The sequence below is a fragment of the Apium graveolens genome, chromosome 11, assembly GCF_009905375.1.
Source record: "Apium graveolens cultivar Ventura chromosome 11, ASM990537v1, whole genome shotgun sequence".
Classification (NCBI taxonomy): domain Eukaryota; kingdom Viridiplantae; phylum Streptophyta; class Magnoliopsida; order Apiales; family Apiaceae; genus Apium; species Apium graveolens.
In genome coordinates, this window is record NC_133657.1 from 168,496,842 (window position 1) to 168,519,011 (window position 22,170).

Consider the following 22,170-nt stretch of genomic DNA (forward strand, 5'->3'; position numbering starts at 1 on the left):
CCAAGAAATTTTCATGCCCCTACTCCGAATGTGCACTTTTCTGGATTGAGTCTGAGTGAGTATTTACTCAAGTTGTCAAAGCATTCTTTTAGGTATCCTATGTGACCGGGGATGCTTGTGGACTTTGCAATCATGTCGTCAATATAGGATTCCAGGTTCCTTCCAATCTGGTCTTTGAAGATTTTATTCATTGCCCTCTGGTATGTTGTTCCCGCGTTAGTCAATCCAAAAGGCAAGCATTACATAGGCATAGACCGCCCTGTGGGTAATGAAGGCTGTCTTTAGGATATCTTTGGGATTCATCTTGATTTGGTTGTACCCCGAGTAGGCATCCATGAAACTCAGCATGACTGCCCGTATGTTGCATCAATCAATTGATCAATATTTGGCAAGGGGTAAGGATCTTTGGGGCATGCACTGTTTAAGTCTGTGAAGTCAATACACTCTCCATTTCCCGTTTGCCTTTTTTACCATCACAACTTTTGCCAACCATTCCGAGTACTTGACTTCGCATATGATCCCAGCTTTGAGTAGTTTCTCAATTTCTTCATCTATTGCTTTCTGCCTTTCTGGGGCAAAAATTCTTCTCTTTTGCTTAACTGGCTTCCTCTCGGGGTTGACGTCCAAGCTATGCATTGCTATGGATTCATCCAACCCGGGCATATCTCTCGGGCTCCAGGCAAATATATCGGAGTACCCTCAGAGTAATGATACTAGTTCTTCTTTGAAGGTAGTCTCGAGTCTGGATCCTATCTTTACTTTCTTGGAAGGATCGCTTGCACTGATCAGAATTGTTTCTGTTTCTACAGCGGCCTCAATCTTTGCGTGATCCATATTTGATACCAACTTCTGGATCCGGGCATATGCATTTTTCTTCATATAGATCTGACCCTGGGCTGTCATATCTTTTTGGTTGCTTTCCCCTACTTCACTTGTTTCAGGGTTGGTTGCTTGCACAGTAGGATTGGCCTAGCCAAGACCTAGGCTTAATTCAATCTCTGCTGTGACTTGGTTGCTTTTTTGCTCTTTTGAGCTTGGTTTGGTTGCTTTTGGATCTGGGAGGGATTCTATGATCTGGACTTCTTTTCTCGTATCATCCCCTGAGTGGGGGCGATGTTTCTTAATACTTTGATGTTTTTGAAGTACTGCGACCTTCCTCTTGTTGTCTTGATGAGTTTCAGCCATTACCAGAGCTTGGCTATAACATCTTTCAGCGATCTCATAATCTCCCTTTACTTCTCCTACCCCGGTTGGGGTTGGGAATTTTATTTTCAAGTGTGATATGGAGGTGATTGCTTGGATCCTTGTCAGGGCTTAGCGCCCGATTATGCCGTTATAGGATGAGGGAGTGTTGATCACGTAGAACTTTATCATATGGTTGACTTGGTTCGGGGCCGATCCAAATATCACTAGCAAGTATAAGGTTCCCTGGATCGGGACCAAGTTGTTCCCGAACCCATAGAGAGGGTCCTCTCGACATTTATTGGAGCGTACGCTCCCAAGCTTCATCTGGTCCACGATATGCTTGAAAAGTATGTTTATTGAAGATCCATTATCTATTAGCATCCTTCTTACTTCATTATCAAAGATGTCAAGTGTTACTACCAAAGCTTCATTGTGATTCGGGTTGACTCCTTCATAATCTTTGCTGCTGAATGAGATCACCATCTCCGGGTAGGATTGGATGGAGAATACTTCATCTCCTGAGCCCGGGCTCCTAGGGGGGGAGTGTGACCCTCCTACGACCATATTCACTACATTCTTTCCTTTTCTTTGCCTTTCTTCTTTCTGATTTGCCTCTCGGGAGATGTAATGATTTAGGTTGCCCTTCTTGACTTGATCTTCAATGAAGTATTTGAGGGAGAGATAATTTTCAGTTTTATGCCCATGGGTTTCATGATAGTCACATTGCATGTTGTAAGGTCTGCTCTCTGGGGGAGTCTGCATGGGCTTCGGTGGGTAATAGAATGGCTTTCCCTTGATCTCCTTTAGTATTTTTTCCCGGGTTCTGTTCAGTGGTGTCCAGTCTGGCTCTTGCCTAGGCTCTCTAGCTTGCCTAGGTGGACCGGGATCGCTTTTAGATTCTGTCTTAGGACCCAGTCTTTGAAATATTGAAGTGTTTTGCACGACATTGGTATGCTGGGCTTGTTGGCTATGCTTAAACTTCTTCTCCTGATGGTAACCCCCTTTCGGTCGGTCATCAGAAGTTTTGTTCCTGGATCCTCCATTCCGAGTCATTCTTATCGCCTGGAGAACGTCTGTTTCCTTTATGAACCTGGCTACCATAGAGTAGGCAGCGGCTAGGCTTTGTGGCTCTTTGTTTATCAATTCTACAATATATCTCTCATTGTGTTCCGGATCCAGGTTTCTCCGAAATATGCTTAGAGCCTCCCTCTCATCAAGATTCGAGACTTTGTTGATGGCTTCCTGGAATCTCCACATATAAGTTGAGAGTGCTTCCTTATCATATTGGCGGATTGTTTCCAGATGACACATGTGCATTTCATGTGTCTTATTGGCTCTGAATCTTCTAAGGAAGCCCCTTGAACTCTTTCCAGGAGTGAATGCTTCGTGATGGGATCCTTTGAACCATCTTTGAGCCCCCCTTTGAGGGTCGAGGCGAAGAACCTGGACTTGGTTAAGTCGTCGTAGTAATATATTTGGGCGATTTGTTCAAAGTAGTTAAGGTGCTCTTCCGGATCCCCCAGTCCATCAAAAGAGTCAAAGTTGTAATATTTGAGATTTTTTTGTCGAGGGATGGCTTCTAGGGAGTGACTAAAGGGTGTGAGGGTCTCCCCAATTTCCAATCCAGAATCTTTTTCCATTTTTCTCTGGAGCTCATAAATCATGTCTTTCAGGTCTTCTGCCCCTCCTCTTCGTCGTCAGAAATGACCTCGGGGTAGGGTCCCTCCGGGTTCTTTTGCCTTTCGTCTTTGCTAAGAGCCTCTCCTCTTCCAACTGTATTCTTTTCTGGATCTTTAGCTCAAGCTTTGCCTCTTCTTCTCTTCTTATCTATTCCCTCATTTCTTCCAACTTTTTCTTCGTGGTTGTTTCTGTCTCCTTCTTACTAGGCTCTTTTTTATTCTTTTTTGCCTTAGTTCTGATTCAGTCGAAGACAGATCTCCTAGATTGCTGAGAATCTCCGGACTCTTCTTGCTCATCATCTTGCTCATATTCTATCTGAGCCCGAGCTTGTTCATCTCTGTAGAGCCTGATTATTTCAGCCAGTTCATGGCTTGTTAAGTTGGCCATGTGCTCATCTGCAACTGGAACATTGGTGTTTTTGTACTGATTGAGCTTAATGACATTCCTGGCATCCCGGACCGGGGTATGTTATGTCAATGGTTGCTCCTGGAGGGTCTCTTGATCCCCCCAGGTACTTGAGCTTGAGAGGGGTCCTGGTCCTGAACATGGGTACTTGCGGAGGGCCTACCAACCGTACTTTTTCCTGCTCTTGCCATTACCACAATTGTACAAACAACTGACCAAGATTTGAGGCTAAAAATGTGGATCTAAGGTTGCTTTTTTGAATATTAAAAAAAATTCCCAGAATAATACCAAACAAGCTTTCTGGGTTTTGCTAACAATACTATTGAACAAGAACAGCAGGCTTCAGAACATAAAGACAATATGCAAGCTAAAGCAGATCTGGATTTTAAAACTATCAAAACTATCAAACCCCAGGCTTCAAGACTATCAAGATTATCAAACTCCAAATAATCAAAATTAACAAACGAGAGCGGGCTCACACAAACGTGGCCTGAAGTAATGAGCTCACACAAAAGTGGCTAAAATGAACATTCATATTCAAGAGAGGGTATGGTTGTTTTTGTTCTTACAGGTTTAAGATGTGGACTCTCTTAAGAGTTTGTTGATGAAGGTGAATCCAGGGGCACCGAGACCCAAGGATGGAGCGCCCCTCCTTCTAGCGCCAAATGATAACTCCGGTGAGCGGGACGGCTCCGTCCGACGCCGTTCCTGGACCTTCTGGGTGTTGATGAGGTGTAGCTGCTGGTTGGGTATCTGCAAAATAACACCGGAAGGGGGGTTTGGCTCCCACGGCACCTCCGGTGTAAGAATAAGAATAGGGTTTTGGAGAAGATGAAGATGTATGTATTTAAGAGGAAGGTTACTGTGTGTGTATATGAATGTGAGAGTGTGAGTGTGTAATAGTGTGAATATTTTTTCTAACCCCTAAACCCTTCATCTTTGGGGGTATATATAGCCCAAATGTAGGGTTTAGGGGTTGTTACCTCTAGATCAGGGTCGTTGGTTCTTGGGGGCGGAGGACGCCTGGCTTGGGTGGATTGTACACGTGTCCAGGGGAGGACCACCTTCAGGGTGTCCTAACGGCCTTCTGACACGCGCCGTATTTGTCTGATGTGTTGGTTGTTGATAGCTGTCACCATCACGTGCCCACGTGCCCTTCCCTGGCGGGTTGTGGAGTGTGCATGTGCTAGCTGGGACCCCCCTCATGGTGATCTTGGTCCTGGTCCGGATCCAGGTAGGCAGGTGATCCAGGTCATGGGCTGGATCTTGGTAGGCAGGTGATCCAGGTCATGGGCTGGACCCTGGTGAGCAGGTGATCCAGGTCATGGGCTGGATCCTGGATGCAGGTGATCCAGGTCATGGGCTGGATCCTGGTGAGTAGGTGATCTAGGCCATGGGCTGGATGCAGGTGATCCAGGTCCCGGGTTGGATCCGGGTCATGGGTCGGCCCCGGGCCTGGTCTCTCCACTTGATTATTCTGGGAGAGAGGGGTCTTGGTCCATCAATTAAACATGATACCCTTTAGGTCCAGGTTGGATTATAACGAGGTTGTTTTATACCCTATCATTTGTAGTGTGAGGCTGCTGAACTTTCTGGGATTAGGGAAGCATTAGGTTGGATTAAAAGGTGCGGCCGGAATGAAGTGATCACAGAGAATTTTTTATTTTATTTTATTTTTTAAAAAAAAAGGAGAATGCTGGTAATATTTTTGTAGTTGTATTTAAGATTTGAAGTTTAACATCTAATTATGGAGCAATTAAATGATTACCAACCAGTTTCAACACATTTTAATGCCTATTTATTCATCCACTGTAGCACATCCTTCATCAGTTACATAGACAGTTGTGTGTGTGTGAATGTTTATATATTAGGTTGGATAGCGTTAGAATAAATAAAGTTATTAAATCTAGTTAAATAAAAGAAGAAAGAGTTAGAACTAGTTAAATAAAGAACACGCGAGGAACATTATCGAAAAGCGCGTGAAAGGTAGAAGCAAAGTTGTTAAAGGCTGGCATTAGTATGTAGGAAACGCAAGTAGAAAACTGGTGACAGCAAGACACAGAATTGGCAACTGTTTGATCACTCTCCAAAGCTTGCTTTATCTGGTTTTACTATATATACTTGTCTTCCCTCCCACTGTCACACTTCTCTCTAGTACTCTTGTAACTCACCTCACCTTTTACATTCGTAGTCTTTAAAATGAAGTCCAACATGGAGCCTACAGATCAAGATCGAGTTATGCGAGGCAAGCGTACGAAACGATCTAGGCAATCGGTCCCCTTTATTTTGACTTGTAGTTCGTCGCGCGGCCGCGGTAGCTCTGTTGAAAATTCGGAGGAAGATGAAGAAATGGCCAACTGTTTGATTATGTTGGCTCATAGTGGGAGTTTTAGCCAGCCCAATATTGGCATAGAGAACCCCGATTTTTATTTATACGAATGCAAGACGTGTAACAAGTCTTTTTCGTCGTTTCAAGCTCTTGGTGGACACAGGGCAAGTCACAAGAAACCTAAAAGTGATCAAGAACATAAAGTTGTCGTGAGTAATGATCTTGAAGATGAAAATAAACGGATAACTAAGATGATTTCGCTTCATAGTTCGAAGGTTAAAGTTCACGAGTGTTCGATATGTGGATCGGAGTTTGGATCAGGACAGGCTCTGGGAGGTCATATGAGAAGACACAGAAGTAACGCTACAACAAACTCCACTAGTAAGATCGTGAACATTGATGAAAACGTAAGAAATGTTGTAGAATTAGATCTTAACCTTCCGGCACCAGAAGACCATCACATGGATTCCAAGTTTATTTTCTCGTATTCCTCTCAGGCCCCGACACTTGTGGGTTGTCAATTCTAGTAAAAACAACCAGGATCGACACATAAAGATTGATTGATCATATACAAGCAATACAAGTCCAATACTTACCAGATTCATCTTGATTTTTTTTTACCTTGTTATATACATCAGAGGTTCAACCTACGATTTTCTTACAATTTTCTTACAATTTTTCATTATGATCCACTTGTTGACATTGTAAGGATCCTTTTGCTGGTTGCTTTTCATTCACGAAAAGTAAATGACAGGGTATATCTTGCTTCTTCTCCATAAGAACGAATGTAGAATAAGGCTAGGTTAATAGTACCAAATAGTTACAAAATGAAGTGACATTTTCTGAATTTTAATTAGTGGGCGGTACGTGAGATCTCATATTATTACGAGAAAAATTATTATTTATAATAGGATGATGGCAAAAAATACCATTTTTTTTGAAATTTGTGACCAAAATACCAAATTTGAGAAATGCGGCCAAAAATACCGACGGAATACCCTTTCTCAGATTGGGTATTTGGAATACGCTTTCTCATATTGGATATATGCCCGATTACCCATTCTCAGGCTGTATATTTGGAATACGCTTTCTCAGATTGGATATATGCCCGATTACCCATTCTCAGACTGGGTATTTCAACCAATTTTTTTTTTTTAAAGTTGAAATACGCTTTCTGAGATTGAGTATATAAAATACGCTTTCTCAGATTGGGTATATGCCCGAATACTCATTCTCAGATTGAGTATTTCAACTAATTTTTTTTTGTTTTTTTTTTTGAAAAATGTTTTTTGACAAAAATAAAAATAATTTTTTTTTGAGATACCCAATCTAAGAATGGGTATTTGATTGGTAAAAAATGGTCAGGATATTGAAAATAGGTATTCTTGTCACTTAGTCCCAAAAAAATGTTATTTTGTCATTATTTCTTTATAATATATTTGGAAGAAAAAAATTTGTAACAATATTTGGGGTTTATAACATTTTTCATGTGAGATTTTGATCTATAGTGAGTGGGTGAAATTAGAAAAGGGTTTTTTTTATAAATATGTCCCATTTTAAAAACTGATGTATAAATATATCTCATTTATAATATTTGATAGGAATAAATAAATCCTGATTGTATAATTAAATATTGCATTAATTGTACAAGGTGTGGGCTGCTAGGCCTAATAAGAAGATGTGTGATATTCAGACCAGAAAGGTTAACATGTTGATTTGGCCTGATGGACCAGATCAGGCCTGATGGAACAAAAAAGGCCCAAAAACCCTGATTATTTATTAATTTCGTAATTAATAAATAAGGGAGAAAAACAGCTATTAAGATAAGTCCTAGTAGGGATATAAATCCTTGTAGATTGGCCTCCAAGGAACCTCATGGGATAAGGAATCAGCTTCCTATTCCCTAGGACTCCTAAGTCTATCCTAATTCAGAGACTTGACCACCAAGTCTCCTATACCAAGTCCAATTCAAGGACTCCAACATCTATATAAGGGGCCTCACCCCACAAATCAGAACTACGTTTTTTGACTTGATCCTTGACAATCAGCAAGGTACGTAGACATCTTGTTAAGGCAGATTGAGTCACGAAACACAAGAGCAGTCAAATCGAGTCTTGAAGCTCACGTTCCTTAGTACTAAATATATCAATTATATATATTAGTTTTTAATCCATAACATTTGGCGCCGTCTGTGGGAAAGCACAACAACAACCATGGCGAGAACATGGAGAACAATTAGAGCTCTGGAGGAAGGAACACCATCGGGGACAACCCAGGTGATTTCGTCAACCGTGGAGATACCTCCCCACTCCACTTATGCATCTACTCAAGCGGAAGCCCAGATAGGGGCAACTCAGCCTCAGCCACAGGGGACGACTCCCCCGACTATTCAAGGTACGAATCCTCAAGTTCAACAAATACATGTACCTGTGAATTCTCGACTCGCCGGGTATGAATATTCAACTGTTGTTACTACTAACCCCCCTTATGGGATGCCCCTTTACCCCGAGGTTGGAGGAAGTGGACATGTTGGGCGAAGTGAAGTACGAGGGCAATCTCCCCCCTATATACGAGGTTTGGCTCCTATCCCCGAGGATCGGGAATTTTCTGGTCCTTACACTGAGAGAGATTCTGAATCTTCAGATGATGAAGTGGCCCCAAGAAGGAGGCGTGCAAGCAAAGAGTCGATGGTTGTTGGAGGCCAACGCCCTCAAAGCACCCAAGGGGCGAATCCCCAAGAAGGGAAGGAAAGAATCAGGGCTCATGAGGCTGAGATTCAAAGGCTGAGGCGCGAGTTGGAGGCGCACCAGACCACCAGACCCCAGATACCCCCTAGGGGGAGAAATCCCCCTCCTGTCATAGACCTGGATGGTCCGGTACGGAGAAGGGCTGTTGTCCCAAGAACTGATCCAAGCAATCTTCTTCCCCTTGGAGATCCTGATGATCCTACTCCGCCCTTCACTGAAGAGATAATGAATGTCCATATCTCAAGGAAGTTCAAGATGCCAACTATCAAAGCCTATGATGGCACGGGAGATCCCGCTAATCATGTTAGGACATTCTCTAATGCACTGTTGCTGCAACCCGTGAATGACGCTATTAAGTGTCGGGCCTTCCCTCAAACCCTGTCGGGTATGGCTCAAAGGTGGTACAGTCTCTTACCACCAAACTCTATTGGGTCGTTTAGAGAGTTAAGTCAGGCTTTTATTAAGCAGTTCATCAGTGAGAGAGTCCATGAGAAAAGTTCAGCATCTCTTATGAGTATTGTGCAGGGAGCAAAGGAATCCTTGAGAGATTACCTGAATCGTTTCATAAATGAGGCTTTAAAAGTCCCAGATCTTGAGGATAAGGTAGCCATGATAACACTGCAACAAGGAACTAGGGATGAGTTTTTCAAGATGTCCTTGGCCAAACGTCCCCCTGAAAGCATGTTGCAGCTCCAGGAGAGGGCAGGGAAGTATATTAAAGTTGAAGAAAGCATGAGGAAGACCATAGTAAGTAATGAGCCCACTGGAGGCAAGAAGCGAAAAACTGATCTGGAGTATATCGCTAAGGACAAGTATCCTAGAACCGAGCAAAACCCTGATTCAACCCCCAAGAAGGGGGGACCTGGGCAAAAGTTCACCGAATACGCTAAGCTGAATGCTCCTAGAAGCCAGATCTTGATGGAAATCGAGAAAGATCGAGATATTCGTTGGCCTAAGCCCCTGAAGGTTGATCCTGCCAAGCTAGACAAAAGCAGGTATTGCAGATTTCACAAAGATGTTGGTCACGACACCGATGAGTGTAGGCAGCTGAAAGATGAAATTGAGTTCCTCATTCGAAAAGGAAGATTGAACAAATACACTGGAGAAGGAGGGGACAGGAATAATAATGGAAGGAAGAACTTTGAGGATCGTAGGAGGGACCAAGACGATCAGGGGCGAAACCCCCAGCCTAGAGGACCAAGACGATCGTAGGTTCTTAATTGAGTATGCTATGAAGCCAGACTTCCCAACCACAAACAATGAGGCAGAATATGAAGCCCTGATAGCTGGCCTTGGCCTAGCTGGAACACTTAGAGTCAAAAACTTAAAGGTCCGTGGAGACTCGAAGCTGATCATATCCTAGGTAAAGGGAGAATTTGAGGCAAGGGATGATACGATGGCTAAGTATGTCCGCCTAGTAAGGGCTGTGATGACCCAATTTAATGAATGCCATGTTGAGCACATTCCAAGGGAAGAAAATGCTAAGGCAGATGCATTATCAAAGTTTGCTTCATCCGAGATAGAAGAAAGTTCAGGGAGTGTGTACTTCCGTGTTTTGAAGATACGAAGCATAGATGTTAAGCTTGTGGCTCTATAGGCCTGGGGACGTCATGGATTGATCTCATTAAGGCTCACATTCAAACCGGTTGGTTGCCAAGCGATGCAACTGAAGCACGGAAGTTAACTGTTCGGGCACTAAGGTACTCTTTGATAGATGGGATTATGTACAAAAGATCTTTCGTGGTTCCTTATTTAAGGTGTCTCAGGCCCGATGAGGCACGCTTGGCTCTTGAAGAAGTGCATGAAGGTATTTGTGGACAACACTTGGGGGGCAGGGCCTTGGCTCATAAGATAACTCGTTTAGGCTTCTATTGGCCAGAAATGATGGCTGATGCCAAAGAATATGTGAAGAAGTGTGATCGTTGTCAGAAGCATGCACCTGTTGTTAGACAACCCCCCGAGATGCTGACCTCTATCAACTCGCCCATTCCCTTTGTTATGTGTGGAATGGATATTTTGGGGCCTTTCCCCATGGCCACGACACAAAGGAAGTTTCTGATTGTAGCCATTGATTATTTCACCAAGTGGATTGAAGCCAAACCCTTGGCCAAAATCACAACTAAGCAGGTTGCACAATTCCTGTGGGAAAATATTATGTGCCGGTATGGAATTCCCCGTATCCTAGTCACCGACAACGGAACACAATTCAACAACGAGGAATTCAAGAAGTACTGTGAAGAAAATGAAATTGAGTAACGGTTCACCTCTGTGGCTCACCCACAAGCCAATTGCAAAACCTAGCTGGACCAAGAAAAATGGGCCCAAGGTTTTTCTATTGAAGCCCAGGATTAAGGGTAGGATCAAGAAAAATGGGCCCAAGAAAATTCAAGTAATCATAAATAACTTCTTTATTTGTTTAACTCGGGTGAACATTATTTTGTTTTAGCACAAATAAGTATGATATATAATTTTGTTTTACCCCGATGTCATTATGTCGTTCAACGAAATATTTTTATAGCCCGATGCAACAGATCCCACTAACTACATTTAATTTTAATTTTATTTTTTTAAATTTTACTATGGGTTAATAATATAATTTTATTTAAAATCATATAAAATCGTATATTACCTTTTTTATGTGGTGGGACTTGAAAATCTATGATCCACCATATAATAACAATCAAAGGGGGGTGTTATGAATTGATTGTTATATTCAAAGGTTAAATAGTAAAGTTACATGTAGGGGTAGAAAATTTGCAATTCATTTATTGTACTTGTCCCTCCTTTGGCTATAAATAGCCACATTCAGTAAGAAGCAAAAGATCATCCCGAGTATCTTCTCTGTTATTTCTTCTCCTCAGCTCTCTCCGATAAAAATATAGTAGTTCTTTTAGTAGTTCTTTTATTGTGCTATTTTATTGTTACTCTAACCAGTATTTTATAACAGATAATAATTTATTATTACACAAGTAATACAAGAAAACTATATAAATTATATGTATTACTTCTAAAAAATTACATATAATTTATAATAAATTTATCGAGTTTTAATCGGGTTTCGGGTTTGGATTGAATTTTGGATCGGGTATCGATTTAGTATAGTTAAATTCCAAATCCAAAATTTCGAGTTCGTGATATCCAAAATTTTGGGTTTCGGATCAAATTTTAATTTGTCATCCCTATTAAATAATTACTGTGAGGAACGAATGATGGCGCTAATTTGAAAATTCAAATTATATGGTACACCCCTTACTCTCGCATGCAGTAACGAAAACGAAATTAAAATCTCCCTCTCCCTCTTCCCGCTGTGCAATACGAGAGCAAATCCCAACCGTCCGTCACAAACCCACTCAACCCCGATCCGCTCCAACACAGATCAACCAATCACAATCCATTCTCCAAGGCGCCCCAATCTAAACCGTTCAATACTCTCCTCATCCAACGGCCATAATCCAAGATCCGCACCCACAAATTTCCACCAATCAGAACCAACCTCCAAACACTATATAAACAAACCACACTTGCTCATTTCAACTCATCATTTCTCAAACACAAAAAGCAATTTCAAACAAAAATATCAAATGGCACCAAAAGGAGAGAAGAAGCCAGCAGAGAAGAAGCCCGCAGAGGCAACCAAAACCCCGGCAGAGAAGAAGCCGAAAGCCGGAAAGAAGCTCCCCAAGGACGCAACAGCAAGCGGAGCAGACAAGAAGAAGAAGAGGAGCAAGAAGAGCGTGGAGACTTACAAGATTTATATCTTTAAGGTGTTGAAGCAAGTGCATCCTGATATCGGAATATCCAGCAAGGCAATGGGGATTATGAACAGTTTCATTAACGACATTTTCGAGAAATTGGCTGGGGAGTCTTCCAAATTGGCCAGGTATAATAAGAAGCCTACCATTACGTCCAGGGAAATTCAGACTGCTGTGAGGTTGGTGTTGCCTGGAGAGCTGGCCAAGCATGCTGTTTCGGAGGGGACCAAGGCTGTTACCAAGTTTACCAGCGGTTAAGATTGTTATGATTTCTTTAGTAGTTTTGTAAAGAGGATGGATTGGGATTATGCTTTTAGTTTAAGATGTTTCGACATGTTATGTAGTTTGTTATTCGGTTGCTGTTTTAATGAATGAAGTCATGGTTTTAATTAAACATTTGTGTTCTATTTATGTTTTTATTTTTGATTTCGTGTGTTCAATTTTGGGTTTGTAATTTGAGGTTCTTTTTATTTTCCCACCATATTTCTCAAATATTTGTACAAATTGATCTACTTTGTTTTAGGATTCGCGGTGTTTGCATTTCCATTCAAATCTAACTGAATGGTGATGACTATTTGAAGTCACTGCCTGGCTCTCAAGTCTTTTTATTCGATGAATTTGTATTACAACCCCGTAAAGAGAAACTGAGGTACAAATTACACTTGCAATAATTTTTCATTTGAAAATTGGCATCAGAAGAAGGATATCACCACTTTGTTTTTCAATTTGTTTGTTTTTTGGTGCAAGGAGGATTGGCTTTTTGAGTAAGTTTAGTTATCAGGTCCAACATCAAGCAACCATATGTTATAAAATGTCTGCGGAAAGTCACTAGAGAGATTACTTTCTTCTTTAATTACTACACACTTATTTGAAAAATTATCTTTTTATATTCCCTTAATTTTCCCATTGTACTTACTCCAGAGTATTCTTCTCAAATGGATACAAATTGTTTGATTCTTACTCTCTTTTCTTACCAACAGGTTAGGAAATCACCAAACGTAAAAACCTGGATTAAGAAGCACTTGCCTGTCCCCAAACCATTTATGTCTCTTAGATCATCTTCGATAGGGGTTGTCAAGAAGGTTGCCACATAACACCTTTGGTTGCCTACCTATTGGAGTTGGGAGATTGCCAACCAAGATTGCCGAGATTGCCGGCAACCCCTTGACAACTTCCTAAATTAGCAAAATCATAAAAAACATATAAAGTATATATTAATCAACACACTATATTAAACTAAATATAAAATTAATATAAATGGACCACAAGGGCAAATTTTAAAGTTGCTTAACTATAGGAGCAAAATTTTAATAAATGTTACCAAAATTGACATGGATATGGGAGACAATTAAAAAATAATATATTTAATAATTTGTTATGATTTGACAACTTTATTAGCAACTTATTAAAGTCTGCCAGAAGGTTCCGTAGAAAAGATAATTGATTTGATTCACAAGATCAACCAACCAACAATATAACAATAGACTGTAAACAAGCTGATTCAGTTTAAACATTAGGCACATTTCATTTTGGCTTTTTCAAAAGACTTTAACAATCAATTTACAAAGTTACAAAGACGGCCATCAGGATAAGCTACCAACAGTTGCAAAAAGTCATAAGAAATCACAGATTAATTCATACCTACCATGAATACTATCATTTAGAAAACCCAGACTAATTCACAAACAACAAATTAGATTTGCAAGCAAATTGCTTTCATAAATTCAGAGTTTACGAGGAGAAATTCATGGCATCACAACCCGGCTAGTCTAGACAAAAATGAAAGCTTTTGCTCTATCTCTATCAGTTGCAAAGATCAATCTATATGTTCAATCCAGTACACGACATCTATAATTAGAAACTACTTAACATTTTTTCTCTTGTTGCTACCAAAAGATATTAACAGCTAGCAAGCTGGAGAATTTAACAAACAAAAGGTAAACCTTGTATATCTTTCATCCAAAAAAATTGCATCTCGATCAACTATTCTTGTATACTATCAACATTTCATTGAAACGACTCATGTCACATCTGGTATACTGGCTTCTGCAACATTGATGTACCTTGAAATACCATCATCTGGTGATGCTCCCTATATGTTTTCAGCTGAAAGGAAAAAAGATTATACTCTCATTACAAAACATATGTGCATGTGGAAAAGATTATACTCTCATTATATAACAAATGTACACGCACACCTCAAGTGCCAAAAGAAATGTACAAACCTGCTCCTGATCAATCTTTTCAAAACCAAACTTCTTGGTCCATATTGATTTTGCTTCATCAGCAGATGGAAGAACCAAAGTCTTCACATTCAGCGATCCAAGAAGGTTTTCAATGCAAGAGAAAAGCGACTGGAAATAACCCTAAAAAATAGTTTCAAAGTTAGAACATCTCTCCCAACCATAAATATCAAGTAGTTCTATGCAATATATAAAAAAAAATTATATACAGAGCAACCAGCCAACCACGTAAACACATTAAGTTGGTGACGAGAACTCTCTCAAAGGCTTACCAGTCCTTGATAGTTGGAACCTGTAGCAACTAGAGGTAATTCAGCTACTTCCTGTCCAAATATTCGAAATAACCCAGCAGATACAACAGATGAACTGCAGATATGAAGCTGAATCAGATTACCGGATAATAACAGATACACTATAGATTACTTGATAGGAAAAATTCACGCGAACAATATAGATCACTTAATAGTAATCATTCTCACTTTACTGTCAATATTGCACAATACATTCCTCCAAACTCTTGGTCCCCAGCCCGCCCTCTGCAAACAATCACATATGGTGAAAGAGAACATTACAATATATGACAAAGCATCGAAATTAATAACACCGATATTTAAGATAAAAATGATATTAACGTAATTGCTTACCCATAGACCATACGTGGGATGAAATCGAGATCCCTTGTGTTCGAATTAGCAATGGGATTAAATTGTTCCTACATACCAAAGACTATCAGAATTAGCAATTGTACTGAAACTGTCTCAAACAATGATCATAATGATCATGAGATAATTCAAAAAATCATCGAGAATCAGAGATAAACATAATTAGTTACATGAAAGATGGACACAGCACTGGAAAGCAAATTCCTAGTTTCATCGGACGCCATTTTCCCCAACAGGAGCCTCCATTTTATATCGAGATCACCAAAACTCTGCGAGCTTTTCTCCTCGTACTTTCTCTTAATGAGATTCATTAAAGAATCGGACAATTTTGTGTCACCTACAGCTACCATGTTATCCAAAACAGAGTAAATGTTACTGCACCCTGTGCAGCAAAACCATTTTTCCGTTGGTAACTCCTGCAAAATGTGATAATTTTCAAAGTAACTCAAAATCTCCAATTAAATAAGCTTAAAATTAGAAACAGGAGCAAACAGGCCACATCTTGTCATACCTTGAGGTCAGCAATGTTGTGTTCCTTTAAACATCTGACATGAAATTCTCTTTCACACTACAAACAGGATATTACATCATCTTTGAGTAATCATTTAACGCTTAGACATAACAGCAAATTTTAAAAATGCAAGAAGTGATTTATACCTGATCACAATAGATTACTGTCCCCTCGTTAAATCCGGTGCTAAAATCATGGCCTCTGCAAGAATTAAGAATTCAGCGCATAATACAAGCCAGACAGTGCAGACACATTGCTGAATAAAAGGCAACTTAAAAAGAATTTGGGATTTTAATGGTTCATATGTTAACTGTGCTCTTTTATAGCTTTTGCAGTAAAAATTAATAATATCAACAAGTTGGCAATTAATATTTATTAAAACTGGAATTTTTTTGGCAATGAGGACAAGTAAAATCTTATGCTTCTAAAAGGTGAAAAGACGGAACCTGCAGAGAGCGCATCCACCAATATCAGTAGTAGTACCAACAATTCGAATGCACCTCGTAGTTATTTGTTCAATTGGATCAACTCCAGCAACGCGTCCAGCAGCAACAGCATTGGCATTGTGCTCCACAAATTTTTCCTTTTCAAAGGTATTTTTACAGTATCTACAGTGGAACTTACCTTTTGGGATGTCTTGCATAGATAAACATTCTGCATTTGGGGGAAAAATATTACATACATAACTGATAATTGGTATGGAACAACAAATGGCTGTCAGATACAGATAGTGATGGCATGTGCACCATCACTCTGTTGTACTGAAAGAAACATCAAAGCCGGGAGGCTACAAAACAAGTTAATAATTACTGGCATAACAAATGATTGATATAATATAAACAGAAAATGTAACAAAATGCCATTAAAAGGAGAGGTTTTATACCGCAAAGTTAAAGGACCATGAAATCTTACCAGAGTGAAAAGCTCTAGGGCAAGTATCACAACACAGAAGTTCCCCACCATCTGCACAGATGGAGCAGAGATCATCGTTGTCAGCTGCAGAAATCTCTCTTTTCAGTGATAATTTTACTGCCCATTCATGGAGAGAGACTCCATTGGAAGTATAGATATTTAGATAGCTGCCACATAACCAGGAAAAAGAAAATGGTAATGAATTAAAATAGCAATAATAATATATATCTGAAAACAAGAAGTTTAGGTCCTTGGGATGTAATGCTCGGATAGCAATTTTCTATCTACCTTCCATTGTAAGATCAAGAGGTCACTAGTCAGGTAAGGCAAATTGATTCGTCAAAACATATATTCAGTTTTTGCTAAGCATTGCCATGTCATATACTATTGCTCATTATTTCCATGTTATATAGTATTTTCAGTGCAGCAAGGCATTCAAAAATCTCAGAAAGAATTTAAAGAAAACATACGGTTTGCGCCGTGATGCATAACCAGCATGTGCTTCAAATTGTGACGGACTGACCTGTACACAATGCAAGTAAGATCAACATGTCAAAAAAGAACAAGATTGCGCCAAACCTTAAGAACTAGAAATCAAAAATTACCTCACGGTTGCAGCACATACAAAAAATTCCAGACCCCTGTTTATATCCCTCTAACAATTTCTGTAAAACAGTAAAAGTTTTAGGCCTATAGAAATGAAAAAAAAACTTTTTATATATAATTATAGATTTTATGTTTATTAATTCTGGTATATCACGACAAAAAACTAAAACAATTAGTGCTGATAAACACAGTATCATTCTGCTCAACACAACTAACAAATACCTCCCCCCTAACATAATAAGCCACTTCAGCTCCCTCGACCAGTTCCTCAAATCCCTTTTTATGCATCATTGTATCTCTGGAGCAGAATGGATGCAACCAATCAAAAAACAGTAAGTGGACTTTCAAAAAAAATTGCTGAAGACAATACACCACTTGATTGATATTTAAAAATGGTAATACTGAGAATTGAGTACGAACTTTCTGGTCAATCTTCCCTTGCCCTTGCTCCTCGACAAAGTTTCATTTCTGTTCCCATCAGAAGACCTAGCACCGGAAGGAGATTGATGTGACCTGAAAATTCATGAAAACAAATGATGAATAATTTTATGATATTTAATCCAAAAAAGAACAAGTACCAACTTATGCTGTTTAAGTCCCTACAGAAAAATTACTAAAACTTCACAACTTTTAACAATTTATGGTCTTTTGTAGTATAATAATTAAAAAAATCTAATCTTAAAAGAGCATTTTGCGTGGCCGCAAGTGTGCATAATGCACAAATATCAGTTCAGTTGTTTTACCTACAAAGACCATGACATAAGAACATGAACATCTCTGACAAGGAGGCACCGCAAATCAAGGAAAGCAAAAAATATATATAAAAAATAAATATATAGGGAAAAACAGGAAAAAAGACTTTCCATGCAGCTTAACTTTTACAATATTGTAACAAATAACAACAGAAGTCCAATATAACAGTCGAAGAAAGCCAACCCATACTACATGTTATTGAACGGCATGACATTACCAGCCTCGTACTCATCAAAAAAAATTATCAACCATGTGACATGTTATTGTTCTTGTTACCTAAGTATCGATCCATTAGATGTTGTTGAATGTTACAATTAAATGGCAAAGCATGTCACTAAAATGCTTTAATCACGAAGTGCGTCACTAAAATGCTTTAATCACGAAGTGCGTCACTAAAACGCTGACATAAACATTCTTTATACAAAATCACATGCCATGTGATAGTTTACAGGAATACTCAAGTACTGCGCCAACCTAAGCCATTTTGACCAGAAGACCATGACCATGCAAAAGGAATTGTACTAGAAGTCAGCAAGACAACCATAAAACACTAAATATAGGTTAATATTGTTCCCATTCAGTGTTACCATAAGTCCTTAACATTTAATATGTTGTTGATCAGACTGCCAGCATGCTTGATTAAATTAGCACAAATACTATACACAACCAACCGCATTTAGATAACCAAAAATAATAGACAATACTACTTTTGATCATGACAGGTGAGTTTAGGAACAATATTCATTTTTTATTTGGGGCTCCAAAAACAACTTTCAGCCTTTATTAAAATTATAATCCATCAATTGATTCAAGATATAGTCTAATATGACATCAACCACGTTCAAATTACTGCAAAAGAATACTCCTCATTGCATCTGACATGGAAAACCCTTTGTTATTTTTAAAGTTCAATAATCACTGAAGTTCGGGGCTAAAAGTGTGGCACTGGGCTAGTTCATAGAGGTCAATTATAAAAGAAACTCTTGAATCTTCAACACTTACAGTCATAATTATTAGAGTAGTGACCAGAGCAAAGCAAGCCCTCATGGCATCTCACATTGTGAAACAATGCAATGCAAAATTTGCATCAATGAAGCATATGATACATATGACAATCATACAAATATAAATTTCAAAATATCCAAATGTAGTTTAACTACAGTGATTCATACCTATCACCCATATCCCTTTGCTGGGGCGAACTAGCTTTAAGTTCTTTGGTGACAGTGCAGGAGGCACACAACAACCTCCTTCTACAATCACCAGAATCAGGTAGGAACGCTACAAAGCAGCAAAACAGGACAAAATCAATTTATATTCAGTGAGTGATAGAAAACTAAATAAACTAGTCAGAATAATTTAACTACCACTGCATTTCTGGCAATTAAGAGGAATGGAGTTTTCTGCAGAACTAGAACCAATAGCATGTTGTATGGTCGCTTTCATAGATTCCAGTGGGGCATCTTTACATGCATTCAAAACATCACGAAGTGTCCTTCCATTTTCTAAATATATATATTCAGGTGGACGTTTATTCGCACTACCAGCATGTAGCTCAAAATGATTAGGGCTCACAACCTACATATACACCACACCAAATTAAACACAAACACACCATCATCCACTCAAACAAACAACATAGACAAAAATCACAACACTAATATCAAAACTTACTGTAGTTCCTCCGCAAACATCACAAAAGCACAAAACACCGTCTCCTTTTATAATTCCGTAAAGCCCATTACCCGTCCTAACCTACAGCATTCAAATCATTGAATCAAAATTTACCACATAATTAACACAAATAACATGCAAAAAGCATCAACACACTAAAACACAAGAAATTTAACCTTCGATCCCCTTAAATACCGCACTCCAACTCCTTCAAGCAAACCAGTCTCCAACAACTCCTTAAGCTTCATCGGACGCTTCTCGACTACATTCTTCTCGACTACATTCTTCTCCCCTACATTCTCATCCTCTACATTCTCCTCCACTACATTCTTCACAACACTACATTCTCCAACTCCCTCTTTAACAGCACCAGGTCTCGATAACGACCTGGTAACACGCCTCAACGAATACGTATTATCGAAAACAACTTCACCAGAATCCCCTTCCACATCATTCAAAACCTTCAAATCATCACTCTTCTTCTCATCATCACTCATCACATCAACAATGCCACTCTTCGGCTCCTCCTCCTCACTCATCACCTCAACCCTAACTGCCTTCACCTCGGGGACCGATAAATTAGCCGAGATTTTAGCCTTCTTGTCAGCGAGATTGTCGAGATTAGGGTTAATAATTGGGGAATTCGAGGAGCGTGTACGGCCAATTGAGACGAATTGAGATTGATTCTTCATCATCGCCGCGAACTCGCGTTTCATGCCGTAACGAATCTCCGAAGAGCTTTTGAGATTGGGTGAATCTGAGGGTTTGTTCTCCATTGAGGGTTGAGATTTGGTTTAGATCTGTGAGCTATTTGAATTTAAAGAAACCCTAGGGATGGATGGGGAGAGAGAGAGAGAGAGAGAGAGAGAGAGGGTTAATGAAAATGCGGAGAGAGAAAACTGAGTACAGATAAGAGAGAGAAGAGAGAAAAGAGGGGTGATGATGGGGAGAAGAATACAAAAGGGTTTTCGTCAATTTACAATATTACCCTCCTTGACTTCTGTGGTTCACTGGTAATGTTGAGATATCATTTTGGATTGAGGACAAATATGTCCACTTCTATGTTTTTATTAAAAGTAAAGGAATTTAAGAATTTGTGCAAAACTAAGAATTAAAGAAACTAATATTTTTCTTTTTAAAAAAAGAAACTAACATTTAATGTCAAACTAAAGAGTTGTTAGCTAAAAAATATTTTATCTTGTTATAAAAAATTAGTTATATAATAAATTAGTCATTTTTTAAAATCTTTAAAAGCATTATTAAATTTGTAAAGGGAAAATTTGGCGTAAACACAACTTTGATATAACATATTATATTTATTTTACCAAACATTCGTACACACACGACTTAAATATAACGTATTAAATTTATTTTACATTACATTCATACTTATATTTGTATTATACATACATTCATTTCCAATTTTGAGATTTCATTATATACAATTTATGTGTTTTTTAATTAAATGATAAGTTTAATTAAATCAAGAAATTCTCTAACTCAAATATTATATTTTATCTAACACGCTTACATATTAAAAATAATTTGCTGAATTATGGAACTTAATCAAGTATTGTTAGTTCAATTTAAATCATTAATATATGTTGATAAATAAGACAATAACATTCGTCCTTGTTATTATTTTATAAGATTTATTATATTTGAAACTAATTTTTTCGGTAATATTATGCATTTTAATTGTTTTTAGCAAAAACTCGTATCTAATTAAATATTTTATAAAGGGATTGGATAGTTGTATTATACTCTTCAACAAAATTATATCATAAAATGCTTATTTTTTCCAACAACGTGTTACTACAACTTTCTAACATATACCAAAATTTAAGTAATTGGCTATTAAACTTCAATATGATTTTCGACTTAAACAAATTTTGATATTTGTTAGACTTGCTCTAATCTCTAAAAAATTACGTTTTAAATTTCTAGATTATTCAAATAACATTACGTGTATATAATAACACACAACTTTCCAACGATTACCAAATTTTAAGTAGTTGGTTGTTGAACTTTAATATGGCTTCCGAACCGATAACAGATTTCGATATCTATTTGACTTGCTCTACTTTGAATTGATTTTTTTTCCGGTTATTATTGAGCTCGGTCATTATTTTATCAACTACAATCCGACTTAAATATTATTGACATTCGTATCCGATAACATTAATACACATTAAATGATTTTTCATATGTTGTGCTACTTGTTTCAAGTTATATTTTATCAGATGACGTCTATACTTAGTCAAGTATTGTGTAATGTTTCCATAGTTTGAATGATTTTTTTTTACTTTCGTAGTCACTAAATTTTAGTAAAAAAATATTTAGCCCCAAATGATGATTATTTTACTAAAATGTGAGAGTAGCCAAAATGTTAATACAACGAAATATTAGCATATTTCGTTGTGTATTTAGCTTAGAGTTAAATATCAAATAGGTCATATACTGCGTCCAAATGTATCAAGTGAGTCACTGATTACAAAACTGACTCAAATGAGTCACTCATTTAAAAATTTATATAAAAAATATCACTCTATCGTTAGTCGAAATTCTTAAAAGTATCATATATTGAGTTTCACACATTTTTTATGAATGATATTACATCCAAATGAAAGATTCTGAGTTCTACTATTTTAGATAATATTGTTAGATTTTTAAAATTTTATCAACTATTTATTTTTAATTTTTTGATTTTA

General features: G+C 38.3%; 3 protein-coding genes across 3 annotated transcripts; 2 read left to right on the plus strand and 1 right to left on the minus strand.

The window, feature by feature from the left end:
* Positions 1 to 5,306: 5,306 nt before the first annotated feature.
* Positions 5,307 to 6,263, plus strand: LOC141697852 (zinc finger protein ZAT5-like). Its single transcript, XM_074502405.1, has one exon. The coding sequence runs from the start codon at positions 5,470 to 5,472 to the stop codon at positions 6,124 to 6,126; it is 657 nt and encodes a 218-aa protein (XP_074358506.1). The 5' UTR covers positions 5,307 to 5,469; the 3' UTR covers positions 6,127 to 6,263.
* Positions 6,264 to 11,873: 5,610 nt separating this feature from the next.
* LOC141698244 (putative histone H2B.1) lies at positions 11,874 to 12,492 on the plus strand. Its single transcript, XM_074502915.1, has one exon. It carries the CDS (start codon positions 11,928 to 11,930, stop codon positions 12,354 to 12,356), a length of 429 nt encoding a protein of 142 aa, XP_074359016.1. The 5' UTR covers positions 11,874 to 11,927; the 3' UTR covers positions 12,357 to 12,492.
* A 1,281-nt stretch (positions 12,493 to 13,773) lies between these two features.
* LOC141697116 (uncharacterized) lies at positions 13,774 to 20,374 on the minus strand. Its single transcript, XM_074501346.1, has 18 exons — positions 19,636 to 20,374; positions 19,460 to 19,540; positions 19,153 to 19,363; positions 18,958 to 19,066; positions 17,453 to 17,545; positions 17,255 to 17,330; positions 17,032 to 17,091; positions 16,897 to 16,949; positions 16,427 to 16,593; positions 15,961 to 16,168; positions 15,661 to 15,715; positions 15,515 to 15,571; positions 15,174 to 15,419; positions 14,986 to 15,053; positions 14,821 to 14,877; positions 14,614 to 14,707; positions 14,324 to 14,464; positions 13,774 to 14,204 (listed from the first exon to the last, which is right to left on the minus strand). The coding sequence occupies exons 1-18, from the start codon at positions 20,233 to 20,235 to the stop codon at positions 14,124 to 14,126; spliced, it is 2,457 nt and encodes an 818-aa protein (XP_074357447.1). The 5' UTR covers positions 20,236 to 20,374; the 3' UTR covers positions 13,774 to 14,123.
* Between the last annotated feature and the right edge of the window lie 1,796 nt (positions 20,375 to 22,170).